Source organism: Scyliorhinus canicula, chromosome 3 (genome assembly GCF_902713615.1).
Source record: "Scyliorhinus canicula chromosome 3, sScyCan1.1, whole genome shotgun sequence".
Classification (NCBI taxonomy): domain Eukaryota; kingdom Metazoa; phylum Chordata; class Chondrichthyes; order Carcharhiniformes; family Scyliorhinidae; genus Scyliorhinus; species Scyliorhinus canicula.
In genome coordinates, this window is record NC_052148.1 from 254,098,881 (window position 1) to 254,123,628 (window position 24,748).

The 24,748-nt window shown below is 45.7% G+C and overlaps 2 protein-coding genes across 3 annotated transcripts in view; both read left to right on the top strand.

Annotated features, from left to right (window-relative positions):
• stx18 (syntaxin 18) overlaps positions 1 to 24,748 on the top strand; it is a 190,634-nt gene that overhangs the window by 15,112 nt on the left and 150,774 nt on the right. The gene's annotated exons all lie outside the window — the stretch shown is intronic.
• Positions 2,190 to 2,595, top strand: LOC119963448 (transmembrane protein 258-like). The gene is given in 3 exon segments (XM_038792586.1): positions 2,190 to 2,289; positions 2,454 to 2,540; positions 2,543 to 2,595. Coding segments are annotated over 3 exon segments (240 nt in total).

Sequence of the window (24,748 nt, forward strand, 5' to 3'; positions counted from 1 at the left end):
TGGACTTTAACCTGGTGTAAAACTGTGGGTAATATGTGCCAATTCCTGAAAAGAAAGGAAGAAAGTCGTAACCAAAAAGCATTGCCATGATGGCTGACCCTATTCGTATAATAACATAAATTGTATTTATGTAGTACTTTTGGTGTGACAAAAAATATCCCAAGGCGCTTCACTGGATGCAACCCGTACCCCTTCATGACCTTTCTGTTCTAATTGTCTTAGTTTAAATATTGGGAAGTTTGGTGCCTCAAAAAAATGTCAGTATGTTTTTTATTTAAATGGACGCTGGGCCAGGCAGGAATAGAGGCATAGAAAGACATTGTAGCAGTTAGATTGTGTATGCATAATCTGCGAAATGACTGAGCTAAGTGGGGTAACTGCAGGAAGAGGGCAGAACTGAAATACTTAGCATCTGACAACAGATAGGCCTCTGGGGAAAATAATTATTGGTTAGATTTTAGACAGCTGACGGATAGTTTTGAGGGTAAATTGGAAAACGTTTATGCATTATTTCCAATTTTTCTGTCTGCATAAATGGTGATTCTTCGGTTTATAATGGCAGTTGGCCCAAGAAACAAAATGTTGCTGAAAGAGTTTGGATGGCGTTTGTGACATTTCTGTTTGTGAATTGTATCCTTTTTTAAAATTTAAAGTACCCAATCCATTTGTTTTTCAATTAAGGGGCAATTTAGCGTGCCCAATTCACCTACCCTGCACATCTCTGGGTTGTTGGGGTGAGATGCACGCAAACACTGGGAGGATGTGTAAACTCCACACGAACAGTGACCCGGGTCCAGGATTAAACCCGGGTTCTCGCGGTGTGAGGTAGCAATGCTAACCACTCCGCTACCTTGCCGCCCCTATGAGTTGAGAGCTGATTAGAAAATAGACTTTCAGAAAGCTAGAGAAACCAGAGATTGGAAAAAGAAACAATTCTAGTGCATTCTGGCATAAAAAGATGATTTAATCTGCTTCAAAGGACAGATGAGGGAGTTGGGGGTTATTGGGGACCAGGCAGGAAAGTGGGATTGAGACCACAACTAGATCAGCCATGGTCTTATCGAATGAGGGAGCAGGCTTAAAGGGTCAAATGGTCTATTCCTGCTCCTACGGATGGATTTTTAAAAGGTTTGGGATCTGCACCTCCGCCAAAGCAGTAGTTGCGATCTGGATCGGAGGTAGGCGCATGCACAATGTAGCACCATCGGCCTCCACGCTAGTGTGTCGCAATGCTCCTTCGCCACATGAATGAGAGCGACTCGGTGAGGGATCATCTGCCTGCCACTAATGATGCCAATTATTGCTAACTAAGAGACAATAAATGTGAGGTCAAGAAAAATGTGAGAAACAAGAAAATGTGAGGTCTTGCACTTTGGAAAAAAGAATCCAAGCATAGACTACTTTCTAAACGGTGAGAAAATTCATAAAGCCAAAGTACAAAGGGATCTGGGAGTGCTAGTCGAGGATTCCCTAAAGGTAAACATGCAGGTTGAATCTGTGATTAAGAAAGCGAATGCAATGTTGTCATTTATATCAAGAGGGTTGGAATATAAAAGCAGCGATGTGCTACTGAGCCTTTATAAGGCTCTGGTTAGGCCCCATTTGGAGTACTGTATCCAGTTTTGGGCCCCACATCTCAGGAAGGACATACTGGCACTGGAGCGTGTCCAGCGGAGATTCACACGGATGATCCCTGGAATGGCGGGTCTAACATATGATGAACGGCTGAGGATCCTGGGATTGTATTCATTGGAGTTTAGAAGGTTAAGGGGAGATCTAATAGAAACTTACAAGATAATACATGGCTTAGAAAGGGTGGACGCAAAGAAACTGTTTCCGTTAGGCGAGGAGACGAGGACCCGTGGGCACAGCCTTAGAATTAGATGGGGTAAATTCAGAACAGAAATGCGGAGACATTTCTTCAGCCAGAGAGTGGTGGGCCTGTGGAATTCATTGCCGCGGAGTGCAGTGGAGGCCGGGACGCTAAATGGCTTCAAGGCAGAGATAGATAAATTCTTGATGTCGCGAGGAATTAAGGGCTACGGGGAGAATGCCCATCAGCCATGATTGAATGGCGGAGTGGACTCGATGGGCTGAATGGCCTTACTTCCACTCCTATGTCTTATGGTCTTAATAAGACTCTGCCGTGGAAACATAGCCTGCAGCTCCATTTTTTCTCTTTTTAGGTCATGACCAGATATATAAGCCCAGTCAATCCTGCCATCTTCCCGCACTTCACAATGGTTGTTCTTGCAACTGGCATGTTCTTCATTGCACGATTCTTTGTATGCAAGGTAACATTTGGATTGGATTGGATTGGATTTGTTTATTGTCACGTGTACTGAGGTACAGTGAAGAGTATTTTTCTGCAAGCAGCTCAACAGATCATTCAGTACGTGGAAGAAAAGGGAATTAAACAAAATTCATGAGAATACATAATAGGGCAACACAAGATATACAAATATATACAAGATATACAAGGTTTGCCAAATACACAGGGGATATCTACAAAGAGCTGCTGATTTCCCTCGTGGCTTCTCTTTAGTATGATTTGAAGTACTTTTCCTCTTCCTATGGGTTCGAATCTACGTATGAGGGCAGCTGGGAGTGTGCGGAGAAGAAATACGAGGCATCATTCCATCAGGAAGTGCTGTTCCACACCGCTGTAATGTACATATATCACCAGCTCTTCGAGAAGCAGCAGCTCTTCAAAAGACGCTGAGCAGGACCTGGGCTTTGTACAGGATATGTTCTTATAAAAACCAAAGATAAAAACTTTTTTTTTTAAAAAAAGGATCTGTTCCCATGTTAACTGAATTCTAGTCGATAATGAGGTGGGGGAAAAAAGTTTTTTCTGACTTTTCCGGTGGCACTGCCCTCCTCGTTGTTGGAGGGGGTGCTGTCGGTGATGGGGCTGGAGGGGGAGGTTATCTCGGCAATCTATGGGAGGATTTTGGGGGAGGATATGGCATCTCTGGAGGAGGTTAAGGCCAAGTTGGAGGAGGAGTTGGGGATGGCGCTGGAGCAGGGGCTGTATTGTGATGTGTTGCGGAGGGCAAATGCGTCAATAACGCGCATGAGGCTGTGGTTGATACAGCTAAAGTTAGTGCATAGGGCGCATTTGCCGAAGTTGAGGTGGGGGGGGGGGGGGGGGGGGGGGGGGTTAGTTATTTAGTTATTTGTGTGGGAGTGACCCAGCTAATCACATACATATTATGTTATACGTGTTATGGGCCTGCCCGAAGTTGGAGACATTTTGGAGGTCGTTCTTCAGCACCATGTCAGCGATCCTGCATTTTGGATTTAGAGCCCAGTCCCCTAGGGGCCATAAGACATAGGAGCGGAAGTAAGGCCATTCGGCCCATCGAGTCCACTCCACCATTCAATCATGGTTGATTTCAACTCCATTTACCCGCTTTCTCCCCATAGCCCTTAATTCCTCGAGAAATCAAGAATTTATCAATTTCTGTCTTAAAGACACTCAACGTCCCGGCCTCCACCGCCCTCTGTGGCAATGAATTCCACAGACCTACCACTCTCTGGCTGAAGAAATTTCTCCTCATCTCTGTTCTAAAGTGACTCCCTTTTATTCTAAGGCTGTGCCCCCGCGTCCTAGTCTGCCCTGCTAATGGAAACAACTTCCCTACGTCCATCCTATCCAAGCCATTCATTATCTTGTAAGTTTCTATTAGATCTCCCCTCAACCTCCTAAACTCCAATGAATATAATCCCACGATCCTCAGACGTTCATCGTATGTTAGGCCTACCATTCCTGGGATCATCCGTGTGAATCTCTGCTGGACCCGCTCCAGTGCCAGTATGTCCTTCCTGAGGTGTGGGGCCCAAAATTGCTCACAGTATTCTAAATGGGGCCTAACTAGTGCTTTATAAAGCCTCAGAAGTACATCCCTGCTTTTATATTCCAAGCCTCTTGAGATAAATGACAACATTACATTTGCTTTCTTAATTACAGACTCAACCTGCAAGTTTACCTTTAGAGAATCCTGGACTAGGACTCCCAAGTCCCTTTGCACTTTAGCATTATGAATTTTGTCACCGTTTAGAAAATAGTCCATGCCTCTATTCTTTTTTCCAAAGTGCAAGACCTCGCACTTGCCCACGTTGAATTTCATCAGCCACTTCTTGGACCATTCTCCTAAACTGTCTAAATCTTTCTGCAGCCTCCCCACCTCCTCAATACTACCTGCCCCTCCACCTATCTTTGTATCATCGGCAAACTTGGCCAGAATGCCCCCAGTCCCGTCATCTAGATCGTTAATATATAAAGAGAACAGCTGTGGCCCCAACACTGAACCCTGTGGGACACCACTTGTCACCGGTTGCCATTCCGAAAAAGAACCTTTTCGGGGTGTCAGACTTGCTGGAGTTGCAGACGGGAGCGGGGCGGATGCTTTTTTAAGCGCGTCTCATTCATCGCTCGCAGGCAGGTCCAGTTGGGGTGGAGGTCAGTTTTTCCACCCGTAAAATGGTGTGACTGGGGGATTTAATGGCGTTCTTGCACTTGGAAAAGGTGAAATTTGCTCCGCGGGGGGGGGGGGGGGGGGGCGCGGCGGCGAGGGGCGAGTGAGGGGTTTCATAAGAGATAGGGTTTGTTTATACTACATTTCAAGGAGCTGGTTACCGTCAGCAGCTAGGAGGGAAGGTGGGGTGGTTGGTTTGGGTGGTGGGGGCAGGGTGCGAGTTGGGGGTTTTGTGTTGGTTTTACTTTGTAAAATGTTGACAAATTTTGAATAAAAATAGTTTTTAAAAAGAAAATGAGGGTGGGCTCAGGATGGGTCATGGAGAGTACATTGTTGTATTCCCTTTAAATGCAGTCTTGTGTCGTGCATGGTTAATTTTCTTTCGTGAGCCTTTCTTGTTACAGTTGGTTTGGCTCCCCATCCCTTTAAAGATGACAGTCTGAGGCTCCTTCTGACCTTGGGACAGAGAGTAACAAGCTAAATTTGATGAGTGGATCTAAAATCAAATGGTTGCCAAAGGCAGAGCTACTAATTTCATTGACATTGATATAAAAAGTCTGTAAATAATTTGGGATTTTGCAGTCTATTTGATTGTAAAATCTTCTTAGTGTGCACTTATATTCATAGAAGGAGGCCATTTGGCCCATCGAATCTGCATTGACCCTCTGAAAGAGCACTCCACCCAAGCCCACTTCCCCGCCCTATCCCTATAACTCCTTAATCTAACCTACACATCCCTGGACACTATGGGACACTTTAGCATAGCCAATCCACCAAACCTGCACATCTTTGGAGTGTGGGAGGAAAGCAGAGTACCGGAGGAAACCCACACAGACACGGGGAGAATGTGCAAACTCCACTCAGACAGTGACCCGAGGCCGGAATTGAACCCGGGGTCCCTGGCGCTGTGAGACAGCAGTGCTAACCAGTGTGCCACCGTGCCGCCCTGTGTATGCTTCTTAGCTTTTATGAATTCTAGGTGTTTTGTGCAAACAAGCTTAGATTTGGATTCTCAGGTTCTCCCAAAGAGATTTTGTACTCACTATATAGAAGCCCTTGCACTGTTCTTGAGCCTAACATTGTGTGAAGTTTGTGAGCTATTCTCCCTTTCATTCCCTCTGAGTAAATTCCTGGTTTCCACGTGCTTAATATATCCCAGCTAACACAAGGAAGCTCAATAATTCAATTGGGCATAGATTTACAGTGCAGAAGGAGGCCATTCGGCCCATCAAGTCTGCACCAGCTCTTGGAAAGAGCACCCTCCCCAAGCCCACACCACACTATCCCCATAACCCAGTCACCCCACGGGGGATAGGATCATAGAATCCTCCAGATGGAAGCCATTCAGCACAGCTTTCTTGTGCTGTCTCTTTGCAAGAGCTGCCCAATTGGTTTCACTCCCCTGCTGAACAGAAACATGAGCATATGTAGCTCATTGTTTTATACCAGCACCCTGTTTCCGAATTACTGATGGGATAATTTGAAGGTGGTTTGCAATCTTAAAAACAGAAATTTTGCATTAACACATTCTCAGTTTTTTCTGTGCGGATCTGACACACTTCAATCTGGTAAAATGTCCACATCACTAATTTTGTTAATACTCCTGTAGGATATTTGCAATGTTATTCTAGGTTTAAATTAACTTTCCGCCACAGTTTTTGCTTGCTTTAATTCATTGAAAAAATAACATCACGTTAATTTTTTAAGAAGAGATATTCTCCAGCTATATGGCAAATGATTGGGAAATAATGGAACTGCTCCAAAGTCAATAGCTAATTTTCTCTAACGGTGGCCGTTCACCAAGTTAAACAACTCTGACATATACCCAGAAATTTAGCACAACCACAGACTACGGAAATGTTTAAAAGGAGTGCTGCTGGAGTGCTGACAACTTCCTAGAAGTACTGTAATGCTACAAACAAAAAAAACATGATGCCATAGTGCCTGCAGATTACAGTACACTGGTAATAATAGTGGCTGTGTCAATTTGCTCACATGTTTATGGCCATTAATGAGCACCTCAGGACCAGCAATGGTTGTAAATGCTGGTCATAATGATGCAACTGGTAAATTTTAAATGCTCACATTTACAGAAAACTCACTTGCTTTTTGTTCTGCTGTACTGTTGATTAGCTTTCTGAAAATGTCTGCAAGTGTGCCTTCAAACTGTGAAGACAATAGGATAAAAAGAAATGAAGTTACTATTTGCTGTTTAACAGTTTTTCTCTTAATGTTGTTTAAAAAAAAGTGTTAACACACCATGGATGGTTTATTGTAAGAAGTTTTTGTTCAGTCATTCATCTTGCACAAAACGTCATTGCACTTGAAGAACTTTCATTTCAATGTAAACTTCTTTGTTCTGTATTGTAATCACAGAAGAAATTGGTATTTCATTGTATAGGCTGCCGTGCATGAACATACAATGTGCAGTGTGTTCCTGAACAGCAATATTTTAGCCCAGATCTCCCGTTCTCTTGAATGGTCGTACCCCAGTAGATGCGCTGGGGGCCCCTTCGGACGTCTCCATGCACTGACTACATGAGAACTGTCCAGGAAGTTTCAACTTCCATTGGGCAATTACCCTGAGTCTGAAACCCTCCAAAACTCTGATTTAGTTACTTAGCAGAATAGTTACCCAGAAAAAGTTAGAAGGATTAAAAATAGTTCCAACTCCTGAGCAACTATAGTAGTAATCCCCACGGGCGTCCTGACCATCCCGACTACACCCCTGACCTCCATGACCACATGGCTACCCTCATCTGGAGCTCCAATCAGGTAATTAAAAAAGAGCAGAATGGCAATGCAAAGGTGGTTGCTACACCATGGAAGATTCGGTCCATTAAGTTGAAAGGACATCATAAACTGCAAAAGTATAATTTGATTAATTTACCAAACTTTCAGCCTAAGGTTACCAAGCAAATTACACCTCAGCCTCTGATTTCGCTACAATAATACAAAAATCACTTTTATTTCTTTGTTTCTTGTAGCGTCATGGTAATACTTGGCTATTTCTATTTGTCATGTCTTTTGGCAAAACATGTTGTACCCTCTGATTGATTAGAAGTGATATTCAGGTTTGTTTTATTAGTTATTGGAGGAGATACTGCACTGTATCACAATAGAGTCACTATATGTATCATTATATATAGGAATCATGCACTTGGTTTTCACGTGTTCTGTCTTGGGAGAATGAAAAGTCAGGTGTATCTGCCAGGTGATGTTATATACCTTCAGGTTCTACTGTACTATCAAACTTATGATCTGTTGACTATATTGTTTCCCTTCACCCCTTCCTTTTCTGAAGGGGTTGACCATTTGTTGAGGCATGTACTGTGGGTGGTGGTCACCATCTACTGCTTTACTGGAGTGGTCATTCCTATCTGATCTAAAAGTATCAGCAGACTTTCAATTGTGATTGCCAACCCAGCATAGCCTGATACTGTCCATGCGCAATCAGAAATTAGCCCTAACCATCAGGCTTTTTCCCCTTCCCACCTCTAACTGAGGTACAATGAAGCTAACTGTTAGTACACACACTGCTGCCCTGGCTAACAAAGTACAGACCAGAAATGAAACCGCGGCTGTTCTGTGCCTTAGTAGCCGTGTGATTATGTATTTACTGACCAAATCTTTGCATAAGCTTAATTGTGTAAACTCCATTCATGATTTTAAAATTGTGCATTGAGTAAAAATTCAACACATAAAGTCAAGAAATAATTTAGAGTTAATGTTCAAGACTTTTTGTTCCCAAATTGACACTTCAAATAGCTAATGTGTATAGGATTGTACTGTTATCCTACAAAAACAGTACTGAAAGGATTATTAACTATGAACAGTGTAGTCACATTTTTATGCATGTTTATTAGAAGCTCTGAAATGAATAACTGTTGGCTGGTACCAAAAGTTTCAGAGTAATACTGAGGGTCTACTTACTTCAGAAATATTGCGAGAATCTTGGCAATGTTGCTGTGCCCTTTAAGTCTTTAGGTAACCTTTCCACTCTGACATACAATGTGCTATAATGGCGTGCAGTCTTTATTTCTTCCCACTAATGTCTAAAACGTGAATAAATAATAGATGAGTTGTATCTGCAAAAAAACAATGATGATCCAGACTCTCTTTTTGCAGTGAAGTCGCATGGTTTCAGTAGGATCGTCCTTTTACAATTTTCCCAAATTTGTCTGCATGTTGACATTGCACAGGCACTCGGCACTGGGCCAGCAGCACTAGCCCCTGCAATGCCTTGTAAGACCTGAAAATTAATGCGTTTTTAAATGATTTTTGTACAGTTTAAGGATAAAACTTTAAATGTGCCAAATTTGCTTGCTCAATTATAAACTACTTGCAACCTTCATAGTAGTTCACTAAGTCCAGCTGAGTCTTCCTGCAGAGGAAGGGGGGGGTGCTAAATCCAGCATTTTTCTTTCTAATTAAATCAATTCTTAAAAAAAAAATTAGTGTACCCAATTCATTTTTCCAATTAAAGGACAATTTAACGTGGTCAATCCACCTAGCCTGCACATCTTTGGGTTGTGGGAGCGAAACCCAAGCAAACACGGGGAGCATATGCAAACTCCATACGGACAGTGACCCAGGGCCGGAATCGAACGTGGGACCTCGGCACCATGAGGCAGCAGTGCTAACTAGTGCGCCACCGTGTTGCCCCTAATTATATTAATTCTAAACCAGTAATGTGTTATGCACCTATATTATAAATGTGAGTTTTATTACTGGCTTCTTGTTGCACTTCTAAGTTAACAAATGAAACACACATATATTACATGCAGAAAAATCTACATTATACTTCATCCTCAGTGACATTCAGGCAGTTTTCCTGTGTGTGTGTTTTTCCCCTATGTCCCTTGCCTCTGATACTATCACTCTAATCAATTAATATATGTTCCCATTTCATTTCCTGCATTTACTGAACACCATCCTCATACAATGCAGTCTTTCATCGTATCCACCATTCCAATTAAAATTATGTTTCCTTTAAACTTGTGATGCTTTCACAAATATTTGAAAGATTATGTAATACTTTTAATTAACAAGATCAACAGTCAGTTTCTCCACCTTCCCCTTCTCCCGTTCCTCATTTGTTAAAAATCCGATCCCATATTTTGGAAATGGTGACTGCAGTTTATGATTCTGTATGTTTGAAACACGACTCAATGTAGCATGGTGTAGAATTGGCAAGGAATGGCCTGCAATCAATTAAAATGTGGTCTGATTTTTACTCAAGTAAAATCTCCCTAGCTATGATTTTAGACACACTCAGCAATAACATTTTCTTAATATTTAACAGTTTCTGTTAGAAAACTGATACTCTCATGAGGCTGTGATTAAAAGAACCGCCCCAGAAGAAGTAAACATTAAATTAAAAGTGAAGTTATAATAGTTTGCTTATAATATTAAACAGATGTGCCCTTTTTTGAGATCGTATTTCTTATTCCATGCTCTGCCGTGCACTGTTTCAGGGACAGCTACAAATTTTTTGACAATTAAAAAGACTTAAAAGCCTCTATTCACAATTTCCTTGATTCTGAAGTTACTCTGTCAAAAACATTTTAGACAACTGTCCGGAAAATGGAAAAACATTGAAGTTTGGAACTAATAGCATCAGGGTCAAGCTCAACTCAACACTTCACTGCTTTGTGTAGGTTACACTGACACTCTGGCATTATAATGTACCTGTGATTTGCAGGCTACTCATTTTTTCCAGTTATCTTGAGTCCTGTTCTGTTTGACACTTAAGACAGGAAGGAAAATCTAAGGGGTGAACTTTAAAAGAAAATATATATAGACTATCAGCTCTTTTAACATCTGAAACAAGACCACATCCATTCCAAATTTGCACCCCCTTGCTTTCAGTATGGCTGTATCCAAACAACATCCTGTTTTTGCTTCTGTGGGGTTACCACACCATTGAAAAGTGTCAAATTAATGGTGACATTTTAGTGTCTTACTTTTAGGAATTGTATCTTTTTCCAGTGTAAAATAATTATGCAAACTCATCCTCACTAATATTCTCCCTTTCTCTTTTTGAAGTCCTGTTTCATGTTGGAATGCAGTTCAGTGGGCACTCGTGGCCCATCTTGTCCAGTGTTACGATCTCCGTAGATCAAGAAGAAAGTCATTCTTCTTACCAAAAGAAAGTAATTCCCCGATGCTACTGAAAAGAAAACTGCTGGACAAGATTTCACTTTTTAAACTATGACTGCAACAAACAAGCAAAGTCAACATAATTCAAACATTAATTTAACAGATTAAGAATATTGAAAAAGGGTAATTTTCATTTTTACTAGTCAATCCAACAGAGAAACACCGTATGTGATTACAAGCATTCACATTACTTGCGGCACACATGTCGGACTATCTCAATCTTTCCAGCTCAGCCTCAGTTTTATAGGATTTCTCAATTCTTATCTGATTGTTTTGGCTCTTGAGTCACATTCACCAGCAGCCTTATTCCATTTGATATCCCCAGACATGGTTAACACCAAAAAAGAATATGAACTCCCCTCCCTCCCGGGCTACAACAACGCTGATGGCAAAGAATCCTTAGGGATTCTCCTTCTCTGATTCCTTTAAATGGTCTGATGTTCACTGGCACTGCTTCAGTAATAGCAAAGTGTATTTTCCAATCCATAGCCCCTTGCTCTTCCTGTATTCAGTGTTCTGTCCTTTCAAACTGTATTAACAGACAGTAACACCGTCTCTGTTGTATTCTCAAAAACCCGCTTCAGGATCTGTTTTTTGAAGACTGCTAAACAGAAAACTGTTCAATTCCGTGATGGATATCTAGTTTGTGATTCAAGTTTAATACCTTAGATGTAATCTTTAATTCTGGGAAGATGAAAGTTCAACTGTAGAAAATAAGATAATTGCAACTAAAGTAGCTTGTAGTCTATTATCCTTAAAAGGTTGAGGCCATGTTGATTTAAGGGATTAACAATTGGAAAATAAGATCCTAAAGCAGCAGGTGGGCTTACTTGGCTGAAGTATGATGTTCATACTGTTTGCAATGATATGCAGTCCAGGGTTAAAGTAGTTTAAAAGCATTAAGTGAACCCCAAAAGGCTACATTGTCATGGAGATGGGTGGAGCTTAATTTTCAATTAGTCTGAGTGTTCGACAGCAGGAGAAAAGGATACCAAAAAGATCCTGCCATTTGCAATCTCCATGCAGCTAGGGGCTCAGGGAAATCCTGGGGAGCTGAGAAGCTGGTGGAAGGTTGCTGGTTCTGCACTGGAGGCAAGGCTTTGAGAAGCCATGTGAGCAATTTAAGCTTGGTGTAGCTGAGCAACTAGAATTTGGAGAAGCTTAGTGAAGTTAGCGTTTTGAGATAGAGTTGGAAGTGTGTCAATAATTAGAGGCAGGCGTGCAGCTTTGTGAATTATGTGGAATGCAGTTTCTGGAGAAGAGAATGAACCATCGGGAAGTGAGCAGTCATTGAGGCAGTCAGAATTGGAACAGCTTTGGAAGTAATGCAGAGGCTAGATCTTCAAAGGTGAAGAGTTTAACTCTTCTGAGAGAGAGAGACAGAGTTTTACTGAGATTTTGTGACTCTCCGTGGTCGGTGTGATCTGGGTGGGCTGCTAAGAAATCCATGGTATCTGTCTCAGTTGCATCTGCCATTTAATGTGCGGTTGCATCTGCCATTTAATGTTCAGTGTAGTTTGACCACAGTTTGCCTGCTAATTCATATTTATCTCCTGTTCATTCTGAATGTAAGAGCATAAGATTGCATATATTGTAGGTTGTTTAACTCTGCTGACTTTGTACATTAAAGTTTTGTTGTTTGTTTAAAAACTGTGGAATCTTGCAGCTTTATTCTCTTAGCCCTGTATTCTCTTATGTTTTTTAAAATTGCTTTCTCAACTTGTCCTGCCACTTTCAGTAATTTGTGCACGTATATGGCCAGATCTCTGTTCCTGCATTCTCTGTGGAATTGCACCCTTGGTCTATATCAACTCTCCAGTTCTAATGAAAAGTAGTCTTGCCCTTTATTATTTTAGAGAAGAAGGAGGGTGCTATAACTACCCTCTCTGTCAGTGACATCTCATTAATGAATAAATCAAGCTAATTGTATCACAAATTGTTGACTGTGTGAATGGCTAACTTTGTGCACATTGGGAATAAAACCTAGACTGTATAGCTTTGTACTATAATGTGGTGCCCCTACTCACCCAGACACAGGGGCACCATGGAGGAATATTTCCAACTGAAAATATTCTCCTTAACTTTCCTAAAGTTTTTAAGATCTTTTAGTTCCCTGGTTTTTCAACTGTGACATACTTCCACTTGAGTTTAATTGCTGGCACTGTCAATTGTAGATGCCCAATGCACTGATTTTATTTCCACTTAGTTGGTATGGTGATGGCACTCTCTCTCTTTGAGGTAATGGGGCATATGTTCAAGCTCTGCTTCAAGACTTTACTGGGCTAACAGAGCAATACTGAGGGAGTGTGTCATTGTCAGTACTGTCAGGGTTCCATGGCTGAAAAGTTTGGGAAACTACCCGATAGACCAAAACCATTGTCTTTGGTTGTTTGCTAGCCTGATTCCTTCCCTATCCCTAGCAACTGCCTTAGTCTGAATCAGACTGTTCACAACCTTAGATTTATATTTCCACCGTGTCAGGAAGACTCTGTGGATCTTTAAAAATGGGCAGGATCCAGATGTGGAAGTTCTGCTCCCATTTCTGACATCCCATTTTTGCCAGCAGCGGGAAGGAGAATTGAGAAAAAAGGATGTAGCTGTCAGTGTTTTTAAAAAAGTAATAATAATTATCAGCTGAAGTGCTTTGATTGACAAGGTATCGAGTGGGAGCATCTGGACAACAAGGATTCCCACACCTGACTCCTATTTATTGACTACAGCTCCGCTTTCAACACCATAATCCCAGCCAAGCTCGCATCAAAGCTCCAAAACCTAGGACTTGGCTCCTCATTCTCGACTTACTGACCCATAGACCACAATCAGTAAGAGTAAACAACAACACCTTCTCCACAATAGTCCTCAATACTGGGGCCCCGTAAGGATGCATACTTAGCCCCCTACTATACTCCCTGTACACACATGACTGCGTGGCAATATTTGGTTCCAACTCCATCTTCAAGTTTGCTGACGATACAACCATAGTGGGCCGAATCTCGAATAACGACGAATCAGAATACAGGAGGGAAATAGAGAATTTAGAATTTAGAACAGTACAGCACAGAACAGGCCCTTCGGCCCTCGATGTTGTGCCGAGCAATGATCACCCTACTCAAACTCACATATCCAACCTATACCCGCAACCCAACAACTTCCCCCTTAACCTTACTTTTTTTTAGGACACTACGGGCAATTTAGCATTGCCAATCCACCTAACCCGCACTGCTAACCACTATGCTACCGTGCTGCCCCGAATAGTACATAGTAGAGTGGTGCAGAGACAACAATCTCTCCCTCAATGCCAGCAAAACTAAAGGGCTGGTCATTGACTTCAGGAAGCAAAGTACTGTACACACTCCTGTCAGCATCAACGGGGCCGAGGTGGAGATGGATAGCCGCTTCAAATTCCCAGGGGTACACAACTCCAAAAATCTGTCCTGGTCCACCCACGCTACCACCAAGAAAGCAGAACAGCGCCTATACTTCCTTAGGAAACTAAGGACGTTTGACATGTCCACATTAACACTTAACAACTTTTTTTTTTAATATAACTTTTATTGGAATTTTTTACAAAAAATATAAAACATAACGACAAACAATGAAATGCAACAAAATAACCCATAATAACTGTAACACCCCCAGACCGTATCGACGCATGTATCACATCCCCCACCCCCCCAACCCCAATGAACAACAAAAGAACTTAAAAATAAATTTAAATTAAATAAACAAACATAGTCATCGTTCCCCCCCCCCCCCCCCCCCCCCCCCCCCACTTTTTCCCTCCCCCTCCCCCCCGGGTTGCTGCTGCTACTGTCCCCGTACCCTATCGTTGAGCCAGAAAGTCGAGAAAAGGTTGCCACTGCCTAAAGAACCCTTGTACCGACCTTCTCAGGGCGAATTTGACCTTCTCTAGCTTAATGAAACCCGCCATGTCATTGATCTAGGTCTCCACGCTTGGGGGCCTCGCATCCTTCCATTGTAGCAAGATCCTTCGCCGGGCTACTAGGGACGCAATGGCCAGCACACCGGCCTCTTTCGCCTCCTGCACTCCCGGCTCCACCCCAACCCCAAAAATCGTGAGTCCCCATCCTGGCTTGACCCTGGATCCCACCACCCTCGACACCGTCCTCGCCACCCCCTTCCAGAACTCCTCCAGTGCCGGGCATGCCCAGAACATATGGGAATGGTTCGCTGGACTCCCCGAGCACCTGTCACACCTGTCTTCACCCCCAAAGAACCTACTCATCCTCGTCCCAGTCATGTGGGCCCGGTGCAGCACCTTGAATTGGATGAGGCTAAGCCGCGCACATGAGGAGGAAGAATTAACCCTCTCCAGGGCATCAGCCCATGTCCCGTCTTCGATCTGTTCCCCCAGTTCCCCCTCCCACTTAGCTTTCAGCTCCTCTACTGACGACTCCTCCGCCTCCTGCATAACCTTGTAGATATCAGATATCTTCCCCTCTCCGACCCAGACCCCCGAAAGCACCCTGTCGCTCACCCCCCTCGCAGGAAGCGAAGGGAATCCCTCCACCTGCCGCCTAGCAAATGCCTTTACCTGCAGATACCTGAACATGTTCCCCGGGGGAGCCCAAATTTCTCCTCCAACTCCCCCAGGCTCGCAAACCTCCCATCAATAAACAGGTCCCTCAGCTGTCTGATGCCCACTCTGTGCCAACCCTGAAATCCCCTATCAATATTCCCCGGGACGAACCTATGGTTCCCCCTTAACGGAGCCTCCATCGAGCCCCCCACTTCTCCCCTATGTCGCCTCCACTGCCCCCAAATCTTGAGGGTAGCCGCCACCACCGGACTCGTGGTATACCTCGTAGGAGGGAGCGGCCACGGCGCCGTTACCAGGGCCCCCAGGCTTGTATCTCCACAGGATGCCCTCTCCATCCGTTTCCATGCTGCCCCCTCCCCCTCCATTACCCACCTGCGCACCATTGACACATTGGCCGCACAATAATACCCTGAGAGATTGGGTAACGCCAGCCCCCCCCCCCCCCCATCTCTACCCCGCTCCAAGAAGACTCTCTTCACCCTCGGGGTCCCATGCGCCCAAAAAAAGCTCATGATGCTGCTAGTTACCCTTCTAAAAAAGGCCCTAGGGATAAAGATGGGCAAACACTGAAAAAGGAACAAGAACCTCAGGAGAACTGTCATTTTGACGGACTGCACTCTACCCGCCAACGATAGCGGCACCATGTCCCACCTTTTAAATTCCTCCTCCACCTGCTCCACCAGCCTGGTAAAATTAAGCTTATGGAGAGTCCCCCAACTCCTGGCCACCTGCACCCCCAGGTATCTGAAACTCTTCACTGCCCTCTTAAATGGGAGTCTCCCAATTCCCTCCTCCTGATCACCCGGGTGTACTACAAATACCTCACTCTTGCCTAAATTTAACTTATAGCCCGAAAAGCCCCCAAATTCCGCTAACAGCTCCATCACCCCCGGCATTCCCCCTTCTGGATCCGCCACATACAACAGCAGGTCGTCCGCATACAGCGATACACGATGTTCCTCCCCACCCCGCACCAGACCTCTCCATCTCCCTGACTCCCTCAACGCCATAGACAAAGGTTCAATCGCCAGTGCAAAGAGCAAGGGGGACAGGGGGCACCCCTGCCTGGTCCCACGGTAGAGCCTAAAGTACTCCGATCTCCTTCCATTGGTAACTACACTTGCCATCGGAGCCGCGTAGAGCAGCCTCACCCATTTGATGAATCCCTCCCCAAATCCGAACCGCTCCAGCACCTCCCACAGGTACCCCCACTCAACTCTCAAACGCTTTCTCCGCATCCAGCGCCACCACTATCTCCGCCTCCCCCTCCACTGCCGGCATCATAATAACATTTAGCAGTCTCCGCACATTCGTGTTGAGCTGCCGTCCCTTGCAAATCCTGTCTGATCCTCGTGTATCACCCCTGACAAACAGTCCTCTATCCTGGTGGCCAGGATCTTCGCCAGCAACTTAGCGTCAACATTGAGGAGCGAGATAGGCCTGTATGATCCACACTGCAAGGTGTCCTTATCCCGCTTCAGGATCAGAGAGATCAGTGCCCGCGACATCGTCGGAGGCAAAGCCCCCCCCTCCCATGCCTCATTGAAGGCTCGCACCAACACGGGGCCCACCAGATCCGCATACTTTTTATAAAATTCCACCGGGAACCCGTCTGGCCCCGGCGCCTTACCTGACTGCATTTGTCCAATCCCCCTGACTAGCTCCTCCAACTCTATCGGCGCCCCCAGCCCCTCTACCAGCTCCTCTTGAACCCTTGGGAACCATAGCCTGTTCATGAAGCTCTCCATTTCCCCTCTCCCCATCGGAGGTTCTGACCGGTACAGTTCCTTGTAGAAGTCCCTAAATACCCCATTTACTTCTGTCCCCTTCTGCACTACATTCCCACCCCTATCCGTCACTCCACCAATTTCCCTAGCCGCATCTCGCCTGCGGAGCTGATGCGCCAACATCCTGCTCGCCTTCTCCCCATACTCGTATACCGCGCCCTGCGACCTCCTCCACTTTGTCTCCGCCTTTCTGGTGGTCAACAAGTCAAATTTGGCCTGCAAACTACGCCGTTCCCCCAGCAACCCCTCCTCCGGTGCCTCCGCGTATCTCCTGTCCACATCCAGGAGCTCCCCCACCAGTCTCTCCCTCTCCTTCCTCTCCCTCCTTTCCCTATGGGCCCGGATGGAGATCAGCTCCCCCCCGGATCACTGCTTTCAGAGCCTCCCAGACCATCCCCACCCGGACCTCCCCCATGTCGTTGGTATCAAGATACCCCTCAATACTTCCCCGGACCCTCCTACACACCTCCTCATCAGCCAGCATCCCCACATCCAGGCGCCAGAGCGGGCGCTGGTCCCGCGCCTCCCCCATCTCCAGATCAACCCAGTGCGGAGCATGGTCTGAAATCGCTATGGCCGAATACTCTGCATCCTGCACCTTCGGGATCAATCCCCTGCTTAGGATGAAAAAATCTATTCGGGAATAGACCCTATGGACATGGGAGAAAAAGGAATACTCCCGCGCTCTCGGCCTCCCAAACCTCCAGGGATCCACCCCTCCCATCTGGTCCATAAACCCCCTCAGCACTTTGGCCGCCACCGGTCTCCTACCCGTCCTTGAACTGGACCGGTCCAGTGGGGGATCCAGCACTGTGTTAAAGTCTCCCCCCATGATCAGGCCCCCTGCCTCCAGGTCCGGAATGCGGCCCAACAATCGCCTCATGAAGCCGGCATCATCCCAATTCGGGGCATATACATTAACCAGCACCACCTTCTCTCCCTGCAGCCTACCCTTCACCATAATATATCTGCCCTCCTTGTCCGACACCACCTCAGCCGCCTCGAACGCCACCCTCTTCCCCACCAGAATCGCCACCCCCCGGTTCATCGCGTCCAATCCTGAGTGAAAAACCTGCCCCACCCACCCCTTCCTCAGACGAACCTGGTCCGCCACCTTCAAGTGGGTCTCCTGGAGCATAGCCACGTCCGCCTTCAGCACCTTCAGATGAGAAAATACCCTAGTTCTCTTAACCGGCCCATTCAGCCCCCTCAAGTTCCAGGTAATCAGCCGGATCAGAGGGCAACCTGCCCCTCTCCCCCGCCGGCTAGCCATAGCTTATTGACTGCTCGCCCCAGGCCAGCTCGCCCCGCCTGACCCGTTCCCCATGGCGATAACGTCTCTCCTCTACCCCCCCGGCCCACACCAGCTCCTTCCTGGCCATTCCAGCAGCAACCCGGTATCCCCCCCCACTCCCCCAGGCTAGGACCCCTCCTAGCCGCGACGCACCCTCCATGGTACTTCGGTGAGTCAGCTGACTTCTGCTGACCCGGCAGCTCCTGCCAAAACCCATCTCCTCCCGGCATGGGGTCATCCCCCTCTTGCCACACCTCCTTGGCACAGCTTCAGCGCGGGAAAGAAAACCAGTAGAGGCCACGCCCCCACCTCTAGCTCCGCCCCCCCGTCCCGCAGCGCGGACAACCAGAGGAAAGCCCGCGCTTTCACACTGCCACACCCCACCCTTCTGACGCAGCTCCTCAAAATCCAGTTTCACCCCAACCCCCAGCCCCGTACAGAAGAGAACATATAAAGCACATACCCCCAACGTTCCCCACATACCCCACACCCATACCCAACAGACAAACCCACCCGGAAACAGAGCAAAAAGAAAACCAGCATAAAAATAACACGTGTCAAAATTGAAGAACAGCAACAGAGAAAACAGCAACGGCCGTAGTGTCTCCCCAGACCCTAGTTCGAGTCCAGCTTCTCCGCCTGTACAGAGGCCCACGCCTCCTCCGGGGTCTCGAAGTAGTGGTGCCGGTCCTTGTATGTTACCCACAGACGCGCAGGCTGCAGCATTCCAAATCTGACCTGCTTGGCATGCAGCACCGCCTTCGTCCGGTTGAACCCAGCCCGCCGCTTTGCCACCTCCGCACTCCAGTCCTGGTAGATTCGCACTACCGAATTCTCCCACTTGCTGCTCCTCTCTTTCTTGGCCCAGCGTAGCACACACTCCCGGTCACTAAATCGATGGAACCGCACCAGCACTGCCCGCGGGGGTTCATTTGCCTTAAGCCTCCTGGCCAGCACTCTGTGAGCTCCCTCAAGCTCCAGGGGCAAATGGAAGGACCCCGCTCCCATCAACGAGCTCAACATCGTGGTCACGTACGACGGGAGATCCGACCCCTCCAGCCTCTCCGCCAGGCCCAGGATCCTCAAATTCTTTCGCCTCGTGCGAACGTCCAGCTCCTCCAAGCGGTCTTGGCACTTTTTGTGAAGTGCCTCGTGCAACTCCACTTTCCCCATGAGGACCACGGCGTCCTTCTCCTGCTCAGCAGCCTGCTGCTGCAACTCCCGAATGGACACCGCCTGGGCCCCAAGCAGCTTGTTGGTAGTCGCATTCAGGGAGTCCAGCAACTCAGCCTTCAGCTCCGCAAAACAGCGCAGAAGAGAGGCCTGCTGCTCCTGCGCCCACTTCTACCAGTCCTCGGGTGTTCCACCGGCTGCCATTTTGTCCTTCTTCCCCCGCTTTTCTTGGGGAGCTGCTGCAGCTTTTTCCTTTGCCCCACCCCGGGTGAGCACCATAAATTATGGGGAATGCTCCTCTAGACACCTTCCCCCACCGGGATTCGTCGAGACAGCGCCGTTTGGGGCCCTCAAATCGGCCCAAAAGTCCTTAAGTAGCGGGAGCTGCAGTGCGGCTTAGCTCCGCATAGCCGCAACTGGAAGTCTCCAAAGCCGATTTTCTGAACGCTCCACTTCTAGTCCAGGCCATCCACCGGTGGAGAATCTGAGAAGGAGTGTTCCCACACGGGGAAAAGTCCAAACAGCACCACTACGAGCCCTTAAAAAAGCCCCAAAGTCCGAAAATAGTGGGAGCCACTGAACGTGTGGCTTAGCTCCGCATCACCGCTACCGGAAGTCCGTCTCCGCTTCTTCAATGGCCTTGGTGAGTTCTTTTCACAGTTCTTCCCTCTGCTGCTAGAATTCAGCTTTCATAAAGGCCCTCAAGTCAGCTTGAGACCTCTAAACTGGCCCTTCCCCCGCTTGCATGCTTGCAGAGGCTTTTGTTTGCTGCTGCTTCAGACAAATCTTGCACTGTTTCTGAGGGTCTGATAACCAAGAAACATACTATTCCTAGGGGAAAGTACTCCTCGAACATTCACCTACGCCTTTTCATCGAAATTCCAACCCGTGTTGCTTAAAAAAGAGCTCTTTTCTGTAACCTTAGGCAGGAGCTGCCTCTGGGTGATCACTCACTCCATGATGCACACCGGAAGTCCACACTTAACAACTTTTACAGATACACCATAGAAAGCATCCTATCTGGCTGCATCACCGTCTGGTGATGGCAACTGCTCGGCCCAAGACCGCAAGAAACTTCAGAAAGTCGTGAACACAGCCCAGTCCATCACACGAACCTGACTCTCATCCATTGACTCCACCTATACCTCCCGCTGCCTGGGAAAAGCGGGCAGCATAATCAAAGACCCCTCCCACCCGGCTTACTCACTCTTTCAACGTCTTCCGTCGGGCAAAAGTCTGAGAAAAGGCACGAACAGACTCAAAAGCGGCTTCTTACCCGCTGTTACCAGATTCCTAAACGACCCTCTTATGGGCTGACCTTATTAACACAACACCCCTGTATGCTTCACCCGATGCCGGTGTTTATGTAGTTACATTGTGTACCTGGTGTTGCCCTATTATGTATTTTCTTTTATTCCCTTTACTTCCCATGTGCTTAATGATCTGTTGAGCTGCTCGCAGAAAAATACTTTTCGCTGTACCTTGGTACATGTGATCATAAACAAATCCAAATCTGACGCTTGATCTTAGCCAAAAGGCTGAGAAGTGATGACATTGGTACGCTTAATGTATTTTGTGACAGTGTGACAAAAGTGTATTATATTTTTTTTAAATGACCATCGTTGCCTTTGGGGAAATAGAACATGCCACTTTGATCTGTGTATCTGTTGCTGCAGCCAGAAATGTTCAGAAGTTTGAAACCTCTAACCCAGATATTGCTGAGCCTTAGTGGATTTTTCTGTTGACAGTGTGTTTTTTGCCCATAAGGAGAACTCATATCACGTGAGACCATTATTAGTTGTTTTCCTGAGCTAGGAATTTAAGCCAAACCTTAGCAGAAAAACTCAGATTAAGGAGTTAATAAAAGATTCTGTTTTAGATTTTTTTTTAAATTGTGTGCGTTGACCTGGATTATTTCACAGATAAATACAAGCTAGAAATTACAAAGTATACAACCAACCGTTCACAAATTGATAGTTGTAAGATAAACAAAATGGAATAAAACAGAATAGTATGCCATGTTTTGTCATCAACCATTTGAGGAAGGGTCAAATTGCTTCCTCCTTTTCCTTCTCGTTTAAAAAAAAAAATGTTTTTATTGGTGTTTCAAGTAACAGTTACAGAACGGAAAAGAAAAAGAGTTGGGTTTCTCACGTAGTGTTATTGTACAACGACCAAAAAGAATACCGTACATAGGTCAGAACAACTAGCCTTGAGCCGCTCGCCCTCATGACTGGGGCTCTGATGCCGGATAATATTTCCATTTTTACATCCGTGTTTGATTTTTACACTGGTTTGTCGTGTTCCACTGGATCCCTGTGGCTAGGCGGTAGGGGTTGCCCCCAGTTTCCCCCTTCTGTGTCTTGGTGTAGTTGTGGGGTTCCTCGCCTTGCTTATCTGGAGTCTTCTTTCTGCTGGGGGAGTGGGGCAGAGGGTGGTGAGGCGGTCCACCTCCCCACCTTGGTCTTCAAGTCTTTGAGATAGGGTGGGTCTGCTTGTTATCCCGGTTTCTTCCCTTGCAGGGGAGCCCTGTGCTTCCTCCAGTAACTGGCCTTCCTGCTCATTCCTTCACTGTTCACCTCTCTGGGTGGCTATCCATATCCCCCCCCCCCATTCCCAGTTGCCTCCCTCCCTCCCCTTTCACCCTGCCCCACCCTCCACCTCCCGTAGACATTCAGAAGCAGAACGTCATATCTGCACGTCACAGTAGATCAATCTGTCATGCAACTACCTGCGCTACCTGTTGGAATGAGATTTGGAGCTCAACATTGGGGCAAGCGTTGCTGTGGAGGAGAGGGGGATACCTTGCAGTATGCTATTGTGCATAATCTTCGGCTATAGTTGGCAGCAACAAAAGTGTGCTTTCCCTTTAAGAGGGGCAAGCTGTTAGAATGTGCATTATTGATGCTCTCCATTGGGTGAACTGCCAATGAATATGCTGGAAGCCCACCTATTTTCATTCATTGGAGGACTGCTTTGAACCCTTCCTTGTAATGGTCTGCATGCCTGGAACATAGTGCCGATTCTGCACTCAAATGCGTTTATGCCAATATCTACCCCAATAATCCTTTGAGGAGAGCTCACTGTGTGTTGCTTTAAGAAAACTTTTCTTTTTGTTTCCCTCACCTTTTCTGATTCTTTGTCCCCTCTCCCAATCATTCCAGGACAAGCAGATTTCCTCTGACTTTATGCAAATATTACTTTGCTGCTGGTTGGCTTGTGAAAGCAGTGAAAATGGCATGGATTCACATGCTCTCTGGCCTTCTATGTACTCCCTTTGATTGCACTGTTGTGAAAGGCTCAGAATGGATAACGAGAAATTGGAGGAAGAGTTTAGCTTAGATTACTCTTCTGCAGCTAGTGGCATTTAGGATGAAATTGGTGCAGGCTGGATTGGGACATAGCCTTGAGAGACCACAGGAAAAAGAGAAAATCGCATCTTGGTCTTTTGGTTCAGATCAAGTATCAGATCAAGCCTAAAATGAGGTGCAATGCTTTTTCTTGCCAGCTTGTATCTTGTATGTCTCTCTTGTGAAGACCATGAACTGGATTCAATTTGAATTGATTTTTGGAGCAGGCAATGAGATGGATTAAAGACTTGCCCTGTGCACTCTGCGCATTGGCTTTGTAACTTTAAGAATGGAGTAAATGTTTTTCTAAATTGAGTGCTGTTGTATCCAGTTTAGGCGTGGTGTGAAGTTGTTTGCCCTGCAGAAATTCTGTACTGTGTATCATACTCTGATGCCATGACTGCGAGATTCTGTTAGTCTCTGCTGAACATTTTGTGACGAATTTCAGTGTGTGTATGCAGCAAACTGAAAGTTAAAATTTTAGCAGTACCATTAATTCAATGGGAAAATCTCTATGTAGATGCTGAGATATAACACCTTCCTGATCACTTCGGTATCGTCTGTCATCAGTTATACGAAACAAGACAAAACCACTTCAGGCACAACTTTTAAGACCATTTTTATTTCAAAATTGTTTTTGGACATTTGCAATCTTCATTTCTCATTGTTTGCTTTTTTCATTAAGTGTGCTGTCATGATACCTCTTTCAATTAGCAAAAATACAATGTTTACAGAAGAGCTCTGACAGATTATTCATTTGATGGCAAATTTTAAGACAGCAACAAAATGAAAAATGGGGGAAGGGGTTGCTGAGTATTCTATGTTGTTTATGTGAGAAAGCCTTTAATTGTAGTGTTTGACAACATAATTAAATCTGTACCTTTTTTGAGTTGAATGACTTAAGTTACGCAGAAACATTACACCGGCCAAATTCATGGTTTCAATGGGAAGAACTGCCTTAATTTAGCAGAGGTCCTGGTTCATAATGAGATAGGACGTAGCAGGTGCTACCCAAACTGTCCATTGGCTCTGGTGTTGTGGCTGGAAGGATAGGATACATAAAGCAAAACATCAATTTATGGCTTAAATTGAATGGGATGCAACACTTCAGAAGGTTTACAAAATGTAAACATCCATACAGATGCTTGGAAGGCAAGAAAATAAAGTATGCTAGGAATATTTTATACTGAATACCCACAAATGTTATTTTTGCAGTTTTTTTTTCTCCAAAATATTCTCGGTCACATGTGCACTTTTCATGTGCATATTTAAACTAAGGGAAGAAATAAAGCTATGGGTATAGAGTATTCAATAATTTCCTTGTGTATATATAAGCTGTCCCGCAGAGTACAGACAATGTATTTCCACAGGAATACCTGACTGAAGTGTGCACAAATGATCTGAGTTGGCTCCATTTATGGAACAAACTTTGCTCCACTGCACAGTATTTGGTTTCTGTTGGAATGCAGCCTCTTGTACTTTGCATGCAATCTAGTGCATAGGATATACATAGCCCACTAAAAGAGTAAGTAGAATTTTGAGCTTTAAGGATGTATATGATAAATCGTTGGGTTCACAGAGCTCCCTCACAACAGTGACTACATTAAAAAAAACTTCATTGAATATGAAGTACTTTGGAGCATCCCGAGGTCACAAGAAGTGCTGTACAGATGCAAGTCTTTTAACACATTGCCCAGTGCACCATGCATAATCAGCAAAAGAAACATCTGTCTGTGGACTTCTTAGAAGTATCCCAGATTTCCTTGTCTAGAATCCCTACTGTGCAGAAGGAGGCCATTCAGCCCATCAAGTCTGCACCGACCCTGTGAAAGACCGCCCTACCTAAGCCCAATCCCCCTCCCTTTCCCATAACCACACCTAACCTTTGGACACTTAGGGGCAATTTAGCATGGCCAGTCCACCTAACCTGCACATCTTTA